We start from the raw sequence: 17649 nt of genomic DNA on the forward strand, positions 1-17649 counted from the left end.
CCACCTTTACCCAATTGCGTGCTGTCTTTTTTACAAAGACGCAGGCAAAGCCCAATAGAAAAAATGCTAAAACAAAAACACATGCACGTGCATGTGAAAAGTCCAGAGTGATTCCAAGAGGTCGTTTTCCTAGAGCAGCGCATGCGCGCTGCGCTAGGCTCGACCTAAAAAAGGAAGTTATCAGAAACAACTTCATCAGAAAAGCCAGAGGAATGCTAAAAATACTTTAGAGCTTTGAAAACTAATAACCTACATTCCAAAGGACAAACATTTTATTCTAACATTCCAACAGAAGTATCGGCTACTTCCGGAGCTAGCACAAACAATGAAATCCCCTGTGGGTACAGATGGTGTCACTAAAAGGATGTTTGATTTGTATTTTCAATCCTAAAAAACACCAGGGACAACCTAAATAAATACAACTAAATTAGCATCTACTTATAAACAATAATTCAAATATAGATGGAATCAAAATGGCTTTTACTGAAAACCTGAACTTCTTAAAAGAACCTTGCAAGGACAGCTGGGTGGCTTCGATATCCTGAGATGTAAGTACTACCTTTTTCATTAAAGACAAAATTATTTTGATCAGGACCCTCCTGATTTTCTGATGCACAAAAAATTGGTCCGTAGAAAATCTTCTACAAAAAGTTAACCCCTTCAGCGCGGCGGGAATTCCCCCGCGGTGCTGAAGGGTTCGAGCGCGGGCGGGGCCATGACGGAACGGTTCCGTCATGAGCACAGCGCAACCGATGCTCATGACGGAACCGTTCCGTCATGGGCATGGAAGGGGTTAAAGCAGGTGGTGAACGGGCAAAATAATATTAAATATTTTATTCACAGGTGAAAGTAAAAATGTAAAGCATTGCAAAGAGTAATGAGGATACAATGCCCTCCTCTTTCTGACCGGGCACGTGGACTATCGCTTAAGTGTCACACAGAGAACACAAGTTACAACAAGCTCAGGTTCAACGTCCTAGTATTTCAACTTCAAGTTGTGTCTATAGGGCACAAGAGAGCTCTAAAAGTCTCACAAAAGACCCTCCAGGGTGAGTGAAAAACGCCATGTTTCCCTCACGTACCAGGATGGCGGACACTAAACTACCATGCAATTGAGTACTTGTAATTTCTATTTAGTTTCGTAACAGGTGTGATATTAATGTGTCACTATCTGATACAGGAGAATCCAGGCTTCTGACTGGTGAGAATTTCAATTCCCTGGGATTTTCCAAATGTCCTTTTCAGCAGTGCAACAATCATCTCTTAAGGGCGTTCACTTTCTAGATTCCGAAATACCATCTCATATATTCTGCTTTACTCCTGAGTCGCTTTGTTATACCAGTTCACTTTTCCACTCCAACTGCCAAATATATTTACAACAACCAATGGGAATGTAGTCAGAGCAGTGAAATGTGCATCTCTCTCTCTTCATCCTTACATCGGGAGCCATGTTTCTTACCTCCTCCTTCATTCCAGTCTCCAGCAGCATCATGACGCACGCTTCCAAGGGCAGGGCAATTTCTCTTGCACTGCGTTTTAGATGTTCTTCCAGGGGTGTCCCAAATGCTGGCTTTTCCGTCCATTTATCTAGGGAGCAGAAAGCCAGAGTCAAAAAGTGCTAAAATCCCTTTTTGATTAATTAATTGGCTAAACTAGGTATTTACAGACGTGAAACATGACAAGGCAGGCACCTAGGAAGCCAACACAGCAGAGGAGAGATGCATAGTTTGAGTGATAAGAAAGGATTACAGTTATTTTGGGAGGAAAAGCAAAAGAGGTTAGGAGGCCCTAGAAGAAAAGCCAGCCTAGCAAATGTCACCTGCACCTTAAAGTATGACATATGGTCATGTAGAGAACAGTCCCATGCTCCTCACTTGGAAAATCCATTCAAATATTTCCCATAATGTATTTAAATAAGCTTTTATCATGCAATGAATTTTATCTAAGTTACAAATGCTCTACAACTCATCCATAAACAATTTATCCACCTTGACTGATTAAATGGCGAGTGGAGCACTGTGATTCTAACTTCTAACCTTCCAGATGCCAACAGTTCTCTGCAGTGAATGCTTAAATTTACTGATCCATCTAACTGACATCCTCTTCTAGACATACTACGATGAGTTACTCCGATGAGTAAACACAGAGGAAAAATCATTTGGATCTGGCATTTGTGAGCTTCAAACGCCGCGATCTTTCAATAGCATCAGTAAATATTAGGAGAGGGAGGACGGATCTTAATGCTCCCCACTTCCAGTTGAGGTACAGCAGAAGAAGGAAAATAAGGATTTTCTCACAATTGCACGGTGTCAAGTAGGCAACTGACATCAGAATTCATGGTTCCAACGGCACTTTAAGGACCTAGTGCAGCTTTCAGCTTATGTCAAACAAAAACCTTTGTAGGTGCACGAGTTCTAGCCTCTATTTCCTGAACAAGGTTCTCCCTTCAGGGGCATGCATAAAGCGCTGAAGCAAAAACTGTAACAAACGTGTCAGCCAATGAAATGAAGAAAAGAAAACCCACAAAATTAAAGCTCAGATAAATTACAAACCATTCCTAATCGAGGCACGGTTTGCTATCCTTTCAAGCTTTGCTTGGTCAAACACGCTGTACAACCAGATGAGAACTGTGCAACAGAGTACTATCAATTCTAAACACAATATCTATAAATATATCCAACAGGCCAATATCATCGGGGCTGTGCATGAAAGACTTCTACAATAAATTAATGTGTGAAGCATGTTACGAATAGAATATTTTATTGGTCAACAGGGAACTTGCTTAGTGAAAGTCATTAGGTGACGGTAATATTCATCTAGCTTGCCCAGGCAAAGAACACTCAGGATAGCAACAATGCAACATGCGAGGAGGAAAACAGATATACGAAGGCATAAAATCTGATTAAAAAAACAAACTTAAAATGAATAAAATAGATATAAAATGTGTTTCATCATTTATGGGGCTGGCCAAGACCGATTTGAACTTAGCTGGTTCCTGACTGTAGTGGCACAGTAAGCAGAACATATAGAGTGAACAGTGATCCAGAACAATAGCTGAAATTAATTCTGGCATCCTGTCCATCAATTTTTGTTCTTCACAGCCATTAGCTATAATTATAACGGACATAACCAGAAGAGGGTCCTGTGGCTAGCTGTGACATAAGATTCCAACAGCACCTTACTGGCCAATGGAGATAGGGTTCCTCCTGTTCCTGTGCACAAGAAACGTGGCCCAACAGTAGAAAAGCTTCGTTCCCCGAGCCAGCCCGACACCATCCTGATGGTTCCTGCACTCTGCAGTATGTACCGGCGAGTGCCCCGGGCTCTCCTGAAACGGCTGGATTTGCCCGCTGCTGCAGAGAACGTCCCTGATCACGTCACGACAGCCTGAGTTAAGCAGCCTGTCCACGCCTGAAGCATGGTCTCTCCAGCCCGCGCCACCCATGACTAGAAGGAACGGCACAGGCAGCCTATACTGTCTGCTTCACAACGGCAGGTTCCCTGGCCGCTGACTTGGACCGTAGAGGAGTGCCTCCTATATCGAGGGACCAAGGGCCGCATTCCGTGCAGAATTCTGCTGTAGGCCCGCCTGCAGGTGGAACCCCGTACCTGAAGGCCAAAAGAAGCGCAATCTAATTTTCGCACGCAGGTGCTCTGGCGGTCCAGTGCCGCCCCTACCCCTCCTCGCTATGGACAGTTATTAAAGCGAGAGGAGTGCACAATTTTACTGTGGTGCCAGGCCTCATGGTGCTCATGCTGGGGACTGCTGGAAGTCACTTCCACAGGACCTCCGCCGGCAGGGCTGCGCATTGCTAGGTGTGGGGGCTTTAGCCACTGCCTACGAAACAACCCAGCCTTAGAGATTGGCCTCAACACCCAGGTTGGGACAGTCAAGAACCCTGGACCAAGGACACAGAACTGGAGGACACTGTGTTTGCTGTGTCTCATTGGAAGGATCCAGTGGCTGTCTGCTTGATACAGGCACTTTGAGGGCCCCACATCAAGGTCACCGGGGGCCTGCTCACCTGCAGGGTGCTCTGTATGGTATGACTGTTTGGGGGGAGTGCCTGGAGGGCCTCCTATAGACCGTCACTCAACCACATGCTGATCGTTGACATACTGGTGACAACCCCTTTCGCCAAACTCGGAGAACTAGCCGAGTACCAAGGCCCGCAGCATTCCAAAGGCATGACTGGGCTCTGGAAGCTGTGGTGGTGTCCCAATATGGCCCAACACCGACAACATCCCCCCCCCCACCCGCTTATAGCTTTGCAAAGATGATTAAACAGCGGCCTCCCAGGAGTGGATGGGAGGAGGGAAGTGGCCCTTGCCTCCCCTGGACCCCTATACGAAGCCAGGGTGAGGCACCTCCCAATCTACTCTAAAGCAGGGGTGGAGGCACGCTTTGACGAACTTTAGGGGACATTAAAGACGTGAAAACCACCCTAAAACATACGTTGGATGTGCTGGTGGTTGATGTGGGAATTTTACAAGCCATCCAAGCTAAACTTAGAGACAGGGTGGAGGTAAATGAATCAACATTAGGTGGGATGCACCCCTCACTGGTAGAGATGCAGTCCCATATTAAAGCACTCCAACCAGAAGTTTCACATCTGTGTGACCGGGCCGAAGATGCGGAGTGCCACTCGCACCAGAACAATATTCGACTAGTAGGTCTCCAGTAGGGGGCTGAAGGGTCCAAAATGGGACTGTTCCTTGAGGACTGGATTCTGCAGGCGGGGTTAGGCTACAAAAGATCCACGTTCTTTTCCCTGGAAAGGGCCCACAGGTCCCTGGCAGGGCTCCCAGGCCGAGCTCGCAGCCTCAGTCAATGGTGGCACGCCTCTTTAAATACAGAGATTGAAACCACATCCTGCAAGTTGCAAGGACTAAGGGCCGTTCGATAGTGGAACAGTAATCATCTACCCCGATTGCATCGCAGAATTTCAAAGGCTCAGGTGCTCTTTCATGTCAGTTAAGCAGAAGCTATGTCAATTGGGCCTGAAGTACTCTCTAATGTTCCAAGCCAAGCTGTGGGTTGTGGACGACACTACCACTTTTTTTTTCAGGTCACGTGCAGACGTTTGGGAGTGGTTGGAGTCGAAGGGAGTGTCCCTGACCTTTCAGAATATCCAACAGGACAGAGACAAGTGCCATCCATGCACAAATAGATGTTCACGCAGACCACCTAGGAGTAAACCCAAAAGCGAGAAGGTGGGGTGTGAATGTGCCCTCGCTGTGGCGGAGTAATAGTCGCACCACAATCTGGTACCAAATGGTTTGTGAGGCACCTCTTTAGAGCTGAGTGAACTGACCCTTGCTAAGGAGAACGTCCCGTCAGAGCTACGATCAGGACCCAACCTCACCCAGATGGCGGTGAAGCAATTGATGTAACCATTGGTACAGTATGATGCGTCCCTGCACCAGATTCTTACGGTGTGCAGTGGTAGAGAGTTGTAGCTCTCTTTATCCAGCGGGGGAGAGGGCACATGTTGTGATCGTATATGGGCTTGGATTCCATGCACTGCTTTTTTGTTCCTCTCTATTGCTGAGCGCCCACCCTTCTAAGAATCCATCAGGAACATGCTATTTGAACTCCAGGTATGGTTTGTAATTGGATGCAGGTAAGTTGTGGCCCTGACCAGAGAGTGGGAGTTGGGAATTTATAGTTGAGCTGAAATTTCGTGGAGTAGTAGCATCAAATTACACGGCTCAACTGGGGTACGCAGCTGTTTGGGACTAGGGAGGGTCAACTCATGGGGCGTTAAGGGGTAGCTTGCGGATAAATTGACGTGGCAGCACACCCAAACACACATCTGCCTACATATATTCTTATTACTTGGAATGTCCAGGGGATGGGCAGCCCTAGACTGAGTCACCTGATATATTCCTACTTTAAGCACAGACAGGAACCACCACGGAACTCCGTAAATTGCAAAGGAGATGGAGAGGCCAAACAGTTGGCAGCACCTATTCTGGATACGCCAGAGGGTCCTCATTTGGTTGGGTCCGGGGGTACCACTGAAGGCAGACATCACGATGGTGGACCATGAGGTCTGATATGTGTTGGTGGAAGGGACACTAGACGGGGCCCCAATCACTCTACTGGCGATTCATGCACCTTCAACTAATTAGCAACAGTTTCTGAGTCTCATCCCCGCAATACTACACAGCCTAATGGTACTTAGTATATGGGATGAGGACTTTAATGCTGTGCATGACATCACTTTGAACAGGCCATTCCCACGTTTACAGGTAACACTAGCAATTAGAACGGCAACCCCTCTAAGAGATTGTCTCACACATGGACAAATGCAGGACATCTCACGCTCTATACATCCAGACATGAGGAAATACTCATTTTTCTCCCTTATTCAAATAAATATGCACCAGAATAGATCTTTTCTTACGCAACTCCCAAATGGCACCCTAGGTTGTGACCTGGGCAGCAAACTCCCCAGACCAGAAAAAAACATCTTGGGACCGGTTTCAGGGCATCACCCCATATCAGTCAGGCTAGCTTGAAGCCAGTGGCACAGTGAGCCCGGGACCAACGTCTGGGCATACCCGGCGCGCTTAGGGAGAGAAAGCAAAAGACACACAGATGAGGAACGGAACACAGAGCAAATCAATCATTCACCCCCAGTCAAGAGATCTGGGTTAAATCCATTGTTCGTTTGCTCACCATGCCACCCTAGCTATCGGCTGATGAGGGTTGATGCTTCGAAACCGGTCCCAGGATGCTTGTTTCCGGTCAGAGGAGGACCTGGCTTGGCAGTTCAGGCTGGACTGTTCCCGTGAGGCACAGGGTCAAGACTGATTTGCATATGGCTGGGTCTAAACTGGGGTGGAATGGTGAGCAAAAGAACGATGGCTTCAACCCAGATCTCTTTGCTGGGGTGAATGTGATTACTTCTACATTCCTTCCATCATCTGTGTGTCTTTTGCTTTCTCATACTAATGGCGCCCGGTATGCCCAGACGTGGGTACCGGGCTCACTGTGCCACTGGATTCTAGCAAGCCAGGCTGATATGGGTGATGCCCTGAAACCGGTCCCAGGATGCTGGTTCTGGTCCAGGGAGGACTGGGGTGGCATGGCGAGCAAAAGAAAGATGGATGCAACCCAGATCTCTTGACTGGGGGTGAATGTTTGATTTGCCTTATAGGAAAACGGGATGCATTTAAAAAAGACACATTTTAAGTTTCCTTTTCATTTTTTTTTTTTTTTAAGAGTAGGCAGTGGATCTTGGGACCACTGCCTGCTTTAAAAAATGCTTGCGCCCACATTCACACAGGGGAAGAGGTCCCTTAGGGACCCCTTCCTATTTTCAAATGGGTTACCACTTCCTTCACGGAGTCGGTAAAATGTGAATGTTTTGCAACCATATTCCGGTCACAAAACATTCATATATGCCACTGCAACTCGCTATTAGGAAGGGACGCCCTTGAAACGCCCCTTCCACTCGTGAACTCTATTTTGCGAGTCGGTAATAGATTGGGGACTCATAAAATAAGGTTGGTACATGTGGACAGCCGTTTAAGTGGTTGCCAACGGCCAGATTCTCAATTTGAGACTGCTAAAAACAGTCGTAGATCTGGCCCCATGTACTGTGATGTGAGTGGACTCTCGTCGGTTAAGGATCCGAATCTAGGGCCAGTAGATTCAGTCTCAATGTTGTTGGAGCTTCAGCAGAGAAGGATGTATTAGCACCACATGGTGCTAAGAGCGTATCAGGCACACTTCCAGCAGGGTCAGTTGGTGCCAAGGGAGGACTACTGGCAGAAGTGTAGCTGGAGACCCCCAAAGGCTTTGTTTGCCCAGTTCAGCCTCAGAGAAGCAGAGTCACATTAAACATTTGTAGCATGGTCTACTTGAAGGCCGCCAATTGCTGCAATTACAAAATGGCATGAGGAACTTGGGGCGCATCAGTACAAGAGTTGGTAGGGATCCAAGGAAGAAGATGCATAGGTCAGGTTCCATAGACAGAGACTATGTGACGTCCCCCATGAATGGGAGCGTCTGAAAGTCGGGAAATCATATTTGTGTTTCTTGTGCTTCTTCTTGGTAACTTTAATCAATCAACTTTGATTTTCCCCCCAGATGCGGATGACCTTTAGCAATTTTCAACCACAAAGTTTGGCTTCTGGGGTCCCGACATCTTTGGATGCATCAGGAAGCATTTCATGGAGGATATTAAGTCATGTTTGCCACCCAGAGCCACAGATGTGGTGCGTGCCCCTGATAGACATCCATTTTCAATATGTGCAACATTGATGTCAAACCTCATAAACTGCCAAGATAATATTTAATTTGGAAGTCAAACTTTTGGTAAATAAACAAAATTGGTAACTGAGGAGCTCTGGATCCACCATAAGGAGCTCAGAAGAAAAGGACCAATATCACCGCCTAGGCATGGCTCAAAGTAATCATGTCTAGGGTGGGATGAAACTGGTATGGAGCCTGGTAGTGCCACATTCTGGCAGGCAGGAGCTGATGCAAGTCTTTTCTGGATCCAGTTTGGCACCTGGAAGAATCAAAAGGAGCAGAATCTGCAGGTAGGAATATCCATCAATATGGACAGCAGATATATTCGTTTTTAAAAATTGTCTTTGCAGAATAAATAGTTTGACTTCCTACATACTTAACATATGTACTCACACACATGAACTGGGCTGTGCTTATTACTTCAATGAAGACTCCCATGAAGAGGAACCATGATAAAAAGCAAGTTGTTTTTTAATTGTTTATAAATCTTGAAACAGCAGAAGTGCTATGAAAAAAAAAAGATTTTTCATTATTTTTAGTGCCTCTAAAGAGAAGGCTTATAAATTTCTGCTAGATACCAGCACAGAGTCAAACTACTGGACAGATGCGAACTATTCTCTCAGGGACACCTAGTGTCCAAAGAAACTGGTGGCCTAACTGGGAATATTAAACTACTCCTTAGCCACCATCTGGTAGTTTACAGTTCACATGCCCTCTCAAGTGACCCACTGCAATCAGCCGTGTGCATATGCAGTGTACATACAGAGGTAGAAGCTATACCGGCTGACCTCTTCAGTTTACTGGCTATCCTGAGGTGGAATTGATTATTAATATGTCAATACAGGATGTTACTGTAATCTAGACTCCAATATCTGTAATCACCATGCCCTTGGTGGAAGGACACTTTGGAGGAACTCAAACTGAACACGTTGAGCCATGTTTATCCTTTTATAGGATCACTTGGGCATCAGGGAGGGAATTGAGAGGTACGCTATGTATTTGCGTAGCCATATATGACTATGAACCTAGTAACTTATAAACCATGGTACGAAAATCGCCACCCCAAGAACTGAAACAATGAAAACATCATACAGTAGCACACAACAAGAATACTACTATTACCATCTGTCAGTAAACCTAACAAACCTGTTTTGAGCCACGTAAAACTCAAGAAGGCAACATCAAAGCTTATAATTTGGGAAAAGACAAAAATACTAGTAAAGCAAAGCTTGTCCTTCTAAACCCTAACTCAAGAATGCAATTATTGAATCTGCTAGGTAAGGAAGAATTACCTAAAAAGCAAACCTGCTGAACCTGGTAATCCGGACATTAGCACAAAGATTCAAACTAATAAAACCTTTCATAGATGGAGAGACAGCAAAGAGTTCAAGAATGATCAATTCTGCCGTGGAGGAAGGAATGCCAAAATACTAAGGGCCATATGTAGGAAGCCTAATACCGGTCGGTAACGGCCGATTTTCGGTAAATATACCGTTACCGACCGGTATTTAGGCTTTTGCTATGTAGGGGGATCATTTCATGATTCGGTAATTTACCGAATCGGTAAAATTACCGAATCGGTAATTTTACCGATTCGGTAAATACCGAATCATGAAATGAGATGTAGGGGGGAGTGTGTCGTGGGTGTGGGGATTAGTTATTTACCACCAACTAAAAGTTGGTGGTAAATGACGAATATGTGTAAAAAAGCATTTTTGTGCACTTTGCAGTGTGCAATGTGGCAGACATACATGCCCTTAGGGCATGTATGTGCGCCACATGTGCACACATGGACGAATCAGGGGTGCAACAGGGTGTCAATGTGACACCCTGCCACCCATGATGATGCCTCCCCCATTACCGAATCGGTATTTACCGAATCGGTAATGGCAACTGGCTTCCCATTCATTCCTATGGGCCTCCAGGCCCATAGGAATGAATGGGAAGCCAGTTGCCATTACCGAATCGGTAAATACCGATTCTAAAATACCGACACTTACCGATTCGGTATTTTTCTACCTACATTACATTTACCGATTCATAAATACCGAATTGGTAAAATTCGGTATTTAAGAATCGGTAAATGTTATTTACCTACATATGGCCCTAAATATTGGATCTTGCCTAAGGAATCATAGTAAATATCCTAAGTATTCAACAAGGATTCGCCCAGATAGTTTTCTTCCAAGGGTCCAGGGACATGGAAAGCTCTGAGAGGGTGGAATTGGGGGCTAGGAAGAAAGGGGAGTGGTGGTACGGGGCTTAATTTGAGCCGGTGGTTGCAGATGTGGCCCACTGGCATTTATCTCTGAGGACTGGGACTTATTTGTCATCATCCAAAACAGGAGAGAGAAAAAGAAAAAGGAGGAGGAAGAGAAGGATGGAAAAACAATGAAAAAAGGAGAATGCAAGGTTAATAATAGAACCTGCAAGAGTGAAATAAAGGGGCAGCGTAAGCATTGTAGTTAATGAAAGAGGGATGAGATGGAGTCAAGATTAGACCGCCTTGGCAACCTTGTCATTAGCAGCAGGCTTCTGAGAAACTCTTGGGGCCCCGAAACGTATTCTTTTACAAATTAAGCACTGTACAATGATATTATGGAGCATAGCAACCACAGACCAAAACCATTCCCTAGCCAGCCAAGGTCCTTTGTTGGTCACTTTCATCACTCTACAATCAAGGTTATAAGACAGTAAACACACTGGCATCATCTCAGTGATAATCTTGCAGGAGTTGGAGCAGGTATTCCAAATTCTCATTCTTGGCAAACATAGATCAATCCAGTCATTTTTTGCCACCCAGCTAAAAATGTCTTCTGTACTATCGGGTCTTCTACAAACCTTAGCATATAAGTGAATCTCAAACATTAAGTAATCTTAATTCAGGAAGTACCACTCTCCAAATCTGCAGCCCAATGTCCAAGTTGCTGGCTACCTTGCCAAATTTCAACGGAAGATAGTGAGCTCACACAAAACTTTTACTTAACAGAGCATCAACCATGCCATATTTACTACTTTAGATGCACGGGGGGCACAAAAGGAAAGCAAGGGAAAAAAGTCAAATATGTTGGTGTAAAAAAGTGCATTATTAATGACTACTTATCTCACAGAATAATCACAACCCATGTCAAGGTGATCCCTTAAAATCAATAAATTAACCTGAGCACAAACCCCTGATAACTATGGCACAGGGTAGATAGGCTTAAGTTAGGACAATGTGTAAAGTATTTATGCAGTTCCAAAACAGTAATATAATGGAAGAGAAAAACAACCACAAACCAAAGTAGAAAACAAATAGTGCAAATTTTCGTAAAAATTGATACAAAAATAACAAGCATTCAATAAGAATTGAATTGAATCTTTAAATTTTTATGTAGGAACACTACCAAGAAGCATGAAGTGCTGATGATAGCCAATGGCTGCAGTAGACAAGGACCTAGACACTATGGGCCATATGTAGGAAGCCCAATACCAGTCGGTAACGGCCGATTTTCGGTAAATATCCCGTTACCGACCGGTATTAAGGCTTTTGGTATGTAGGGGGCACATTTCAGGATTCGGTAATTTACCCAATCGGTAAAATTACCGATTCGGTAATTTTACCGATTCGGTAAATACCGAATCCTGAAATGATATGTAGGGGGAGTGTGTTGTTGTTGTGGGGATTCGTTATTTACCACCAACTAAAAGTTGGTGGTAAATGACGAATAGCTGGAAAAAAGCATTTTTTTGCACTTTGAAGGGTGCAATGTGGCAGACATACATGCCCTTAGGGCATGTATGTGTGCCACATGTGCACACATGCAGGAATCAGGGGTGCAACAGGGTGTCACTGTGACACCCTGCCACCCTTGATTGTGCTCCCCCCCATTACCGAATCGGTAAATACCGATTCTAAATTACCGACCCATTCCTAATCGGTAAATATTACCGATGGATTACCTACATATCATTTACCACTTCATAAATACCGAATCGGTAAAATTCGGTATTTATGAAGTGGTAAATGTTAGGCTACCTATATATGGCCCAATGTGAGGCTGACTGCAATGGAGCACAAGTCGGCTGCACCAGCCAGGTTCGTCCTGGTCCAAGATTTTACCTTCTGACTTTAATCCTTTACGCCCCAATACACCACAGAAGTACACTTCAAAAGTCCCCAAGACCTCAGGGGAGGCACTTGCAGGGTTGCAGGCAGGAGACACACAGCAGGGTACACTCCAGGTCCAGTTGCCACTGGTTAGCTGGGCAGTTGTAGCAAGAGGCCTCATATAGTTGCTTGCGTTTCTGTAGAGTTCAGCCTTATACCCATGGAGTCTAATTTTTTGACCTGGGTACAAGAGGGAGAGCATGTCTAGTCCTTTACGGATCTTCTCATGTCTGAGACAGCAGGTTCAGTTCTCTTCTGATCTTCCACAGGTCCAGGAGTATTCTGAAGTTGGTATATGGAGATGCCAAATTTATGCCTGGCATGAGTTGGCCGGTGGTAATGACTCCTGGGAACGCCCTAGCCATTGACGTGAAAGTTCCTGGGGCAAACCTACCCGCTTTGAGCATTTTCAAGATGGCAGAAGTCTTCAGCCACAATAAAATTGGGCTCCGAGGACTGGGGCTGTATGTGGAAAGTGTACTATGATAATCCTAGTGCCCTCTCATATCGAAGACTAAAATCCAGTTTGGGGCTGCTACTCTACCCAGAATAAAGTGAAAGACAGTTATCTTGGAGAACAAAAAGGGTTTTCCAGCAACCAGACAGTGAATACATAACAACTGTTTGACATCCGGTTCTCGCCCTTTAAAGTGTGCCCTAAGTGCTATATGTAAAACCCCAGGAGATCTGTCAAGCAAACTTTGACATTCAAGCAGGATATGACACTATAATCTTAAAATGGATGCTCACTGACTCACCCAGCATATTCTGCCAGGGTCATCTCTCCCCATTCAGGGCAACCTATTTGCTCCTGGGAGACCTTTCACACCTATTCAAATGCCAATTATGGCTGGCATAAGTGGGAGAGCAAATGCAAATAGGCAATAGAGGCTATAGGCATGTAAAGGTAACTTCATAAAAGTACCTTTTCCTTAAAATCGATCAAACATCCAATTTCACCATAGAATTTCATTTTTAATACCCATTAAAAAACTTTTGTTTAATTATTTTTCTTGCGGTTTCATAACCGGAATTAGCATTATTAAATGTCAATGTAACCAGGTGTTGTCCTGTGGAACAGCGAGTCTTGCTACAGTGAAAATACCTTTGGGGCCTTTTCATTGTAAAGACATGGTTAACAAATTCCTGCAAGTTCTAGTTTTAAATACCATGGACCCTACCTAACGGGCAATAAGGCATACACAGGGTACACTATAAATATTTAAAGGAATGTTTAGACTTGTCAGAAGAGGGTATTTTGACAAGTTAAATTTGCAGTTTAAAATGGCCACAGCCAGGCTACAAATAGTAGGCCTTCCGTAATGACTGCACGGACATAGTAGTAAATGGCACAATGTATGTGGCATTCCATTAGTGGCATTTAATGTACAGACCTTGGATACACTTTGTACCATATACTAGTGACTTACAGTTAAAGTTAAATATGCCAATTTCGTCATGTTGAAAAGGGAAGCACGTGCACGTTGCCTCTGGTTAGCAGGGGCAACATGCGCAGAGTTATGCAGCTAACAAACCAGTTAAGACAAAAATCTGGGAGTGCACCGTGCCAAAGATGGTCATTTTCTTAGGTCAGCAACTTTACCTCATAACGAAAAATCTAACCGTTGCATCCAACAGACAGGTCAAGGATTTTGCTCATTCATCTGCTTTTAGGTCTCCCTTTTCTACACCTATTTTTCAACCGCTCCACCACCTCCATTTACTTTAAGGAACAGTCCATAAACATCCATCAAAATACACAAGCCTACAAGTAACATGTAGTAAATTAAACATTAACTTTCATCTTTGTACACTCTGACACTTGAATTACAGATCACAGTTTTATCTGAAAAGAAGAAAAATTTCAAATCTATACAAGTCCTCAAAAGGTGCTAAGGCAAAGGCAAAATATAAAAAAAAATCAAGGGCACAAGGAAAATGCATAAGACCACCTCAAAATGCACATATAAAACACCTCTTCCACTTAAAGTAGAAATATGACCTGGCTGACTTTTACCTTTTTCTCTCAAATAGCAGGACAACTGCTTAGTTGCCTAGGACATCAAGAGAGAGTCAACATCACACAGCTAGTGGATGGTCCAAACCGCAGAAATGTATTTTCTAGTTGCACTGTGTTTTCTGGATTCATTAACTACTGGTTTGCGCTCCAAACTCTGTGATGGTAAAATTATCTGCCACACAGCACAGTATGATTTGCAGTCCACAGACTGGCTGTAGAAATACTAAGTCTTTCACTGTAGGAATATGAGATTTAATGGCTATATTTCGGAACACGGCTTTAACTTTTTGATCTGTGACCAAATCCTGCTTGCAGTAAACCCACTGGGATACCCTTAAATTCTTATTTCTCTCCACTTGGGACTCTGTCTTCCCTATCCACCCATTAATAGATGAGTTTATAAACAGAAGTGTTGACATCTTTTTATCCTCCGCACCTTTTCTCACCCACTGCCTCAAGGGTGTACGGCCACATGTTGTTCTGGATGTGAAAGGCAAACACCCTTTTCAAGTTTTTGCCCTGTCAATTATTTTATTTCCTCACACACAGAGAAAAGCAGATGATGTAGGGTCCTCCTCTGTCTGAAACACTGAATTGGGTGTCCCAGTGTCTGGCGCATATTTGTCCTCAGCTATCCAAGACATATCCATCTCCCCTGATCTCCTCCCAAGATTTTCCAAAGACCCCCAAAACAGTTTTTTTGTGAATTTTCACTAGTGTTTAATAACACATTCTGAAACAGGTTTTTCTAAGTGTGGCATTGCCCAACTTTATCCTCATGTTAGCCTGATCCCAGGGCCTAGAAATAAAGCAGGATCACGCAGAAGGGTCTCAGCGCAGCAAAGGTAGAGTAAGAAGAGGGAGCAGCAGGAGCTGGAGCATAGCAGGGCACAGCAGACAGAATGCCCCAAGCAGCAGGAGGCAGACAAAGGGCACCGAGCACGGGGCACGAGGACAGAGAGCATCTTTACATTACCTTGCTGGGCTTGAATTTCAGGGAGTACCTTTTCTAAGACCGCTAGTGCTTTTCTATGATATTCTGCTTGTGCTCCTAATAGCTGAAGACAGAATCCACCCCAAAAAAATGGATCACACTCATTAGTGTTAGATGACAAAAACAAATAAAAAAAATTAAGCAGTCAATAAACAAGGTTTTGTACATAACACATAGGCTTCCAATGGAACATTACAGATGAAAAAGTAGGTAATACATTCAGATAGGTGAGTAAAGACCAAAAGCCACTTAAATGAGACCCTGGAGAAATACACCCCTCAGGGAAATATTGTATTAACCCCTCTATCCTGCTTATAGGCCCACAGTTTGTGCAGATTTTATGACCATAAGAATTTATGCTATAAGCCCTGCATTGCCATCTCCCTAGTATAGCCCTTTATCATGGTAGCAGTTGTCGTCTGCCACCTGTTCTTCGTGTCTACGCTTCCTTTAAGCAACCCAGACCGTCTTCCCACATCACAATAACCAACATGGCCTGGAAGCTGAAAGAGCTGATCTCATTCACAAACCTCTAGTTTCTTCAAGATTGGTTTAGTCCAGTAATATAAAGACATCTACATGGGAGTTCTGGTAAAGAGCAAGCGGACTGCCCACAGGCAGTCTAGGCCGACAAACTCCTCACAGCCCACCCAATATTCAGCACATTCCATTTTACACTGAAAATTTACAAATCCTTACCCAAGTACTTTAAGGCCTGATTGTCTTATTCCAGTTAGATATTTGGCATCACTATGTGTTTTTCTTTGTTTTGGTGCTTTGCATAGGCTATCCACATTCCTCTGGTTTTGAACACGGCTCTCTTTGTAACCTTTCTCCCTTATCCTACAATTTCCCATTATATATATATATTCGATACACATGCGGAGAAAAAACATTTCTATATTATAGTTATCCATATGCTTCATGTGAATATATTTTCTGATGTTAGTCTGTGACAGTGCACTCTGCACTCGATTATGTTCATGCCAAAAAAAGCCTGCTTGAATATCCTTTCTCCGAGTGCAGACTCCACTTGGCCCCTCATATATTACACCACCAAACAAGACCAAGGGTAGAAAAACTGCATGCAAAGGAGATGGGATGTGAAAATCCATGCCTGCTGACAATGAATACCCTCAAGAACTAACAGAACAGTTGCTTCACTAAAGACATCCTTAGGTAACAGGTAGCTCTCACACATGAGTTTAAAGTAAATGCTAATTCTTATTGCCTCTAATAGCGTTACAAATAAACAAAACAAACAGTATTTACCATGACGAAGTAGCGCCCGTGCTCTCCTTCCTTGGAAACAAAGTTGTACATGTCAGCTGCCAGTTGATCCTTTCAGAACAAGAACAATCAGGAAAAATCATTTAAAAAAATACAAGCTTTTAAACATACTGGCTACATATGCTAAGCCCCTTGTGCATCCGCTCCCCCTCTCCATCGGCAACATAAACCAGACCTACTGCCATAAATGTCAGTCTGGCCCTCAGAGATACCAGTTCAGTTGACAGCAGATGTACAGAATAAAAGATTTCAGAAAATGTATTACAAATAGAATAAAATAGAATGATGGTGGTATTCTATATTTGGGGATGAAGGGGTCCAACTCCTTGCACTACAATTGTAATTGCACAGGAATCCAAGAGCAAATGCTCAGACATAAAGCCATAGGTGACATGAGGCACCGAGTGGGTAGATCAGGAGCCCTTTCTGTACTGGGGACTCTACTGGTGGTGAGCTGCGCGTACCCTGCACTGTTCCACTTTGTTCTCAGCCTCGTCCATCTCTTCTTTAAGGATATCGATCTTTGACGGCTGCATCTGGAAATTTGTTCCAAGAGACTTGTTGGCCTGATGCCACCTGGAAGAAAACAAAATACAAGGTTCTAGTTTAGGAGACGCTTAGGGAATTGAGAGAAGCTAGACAAGAATCCTCATTCCAATTTTAGCAGAGCGCTTAAACTCTTTTTGGGCTGGGAAAGTTATTTAACATCCACAACATTGGCAGATGTTTCACAGGAATAGTTGCATGCCATCTCTTTGCACCGGTTTCTTTATTAGTTCACTTGCATTTTATGGTGTCTTCGTATTGTGTTTATTATGCAAACAGTCTATGCAGTCTTTGCTTTGATTTTTTTCCCCATGGTCTTACTTTATGGTCTTTCTCGTAGATTTATTAAACAGTGGTGTATCACTTCGACACCATCTTCCAGT

The 17649-nt window shown here is 44.0% G+C and overlaps 1 protein-coding gene across 6 annotated transcripts in view; it reads right to left on the reverse strand.

Moving 5' to 3' along the window:
- Positions 1-17649, reverse strand: part of ARHGAP17 (Rho GTPase activating protein 17) — a 325425-nt gene that overhangs the window by 84479 nt on the left and 223297 nt on the right. For all 6 annotated transcript variants that reach the window (XM_085629452.1, XM_085629454.1, XM_085629449.1 and 3 more), the window contains exons 7-10: positions 17185-17296; positions 16703-16771; positions 15413-15494; positions 1460-1587 (exon numbers count right to left, since the gene is read on the reverse strand). In XM_085629452.1, coding sequence (XP_085485578.1) covers positions 1460-1587; positions 15413-15494; positions 16703-16771; positions 17185-17296 — 391 coding nt within the window. The remainder of the gene's footprint in view (positions 1-1459; positions 1588-15412; positions 15495-16702; positions 16772-17184; positions 17297-17649) is intronic.

The sequence above is a fragment of the Triturus cristatus genome, chromosome 10, assembly GCF_964204655.1.
Source record: "Triturus cristatus chromosome 10, aTriCri1.1, whole genome shotgun sequence".
Classification (NCBI taxonomy): Eukaryota; Metazoa; Chordata; class Amphibia; order Caudata; family Salamandridae; genus Triturus; species Triturus cristatus.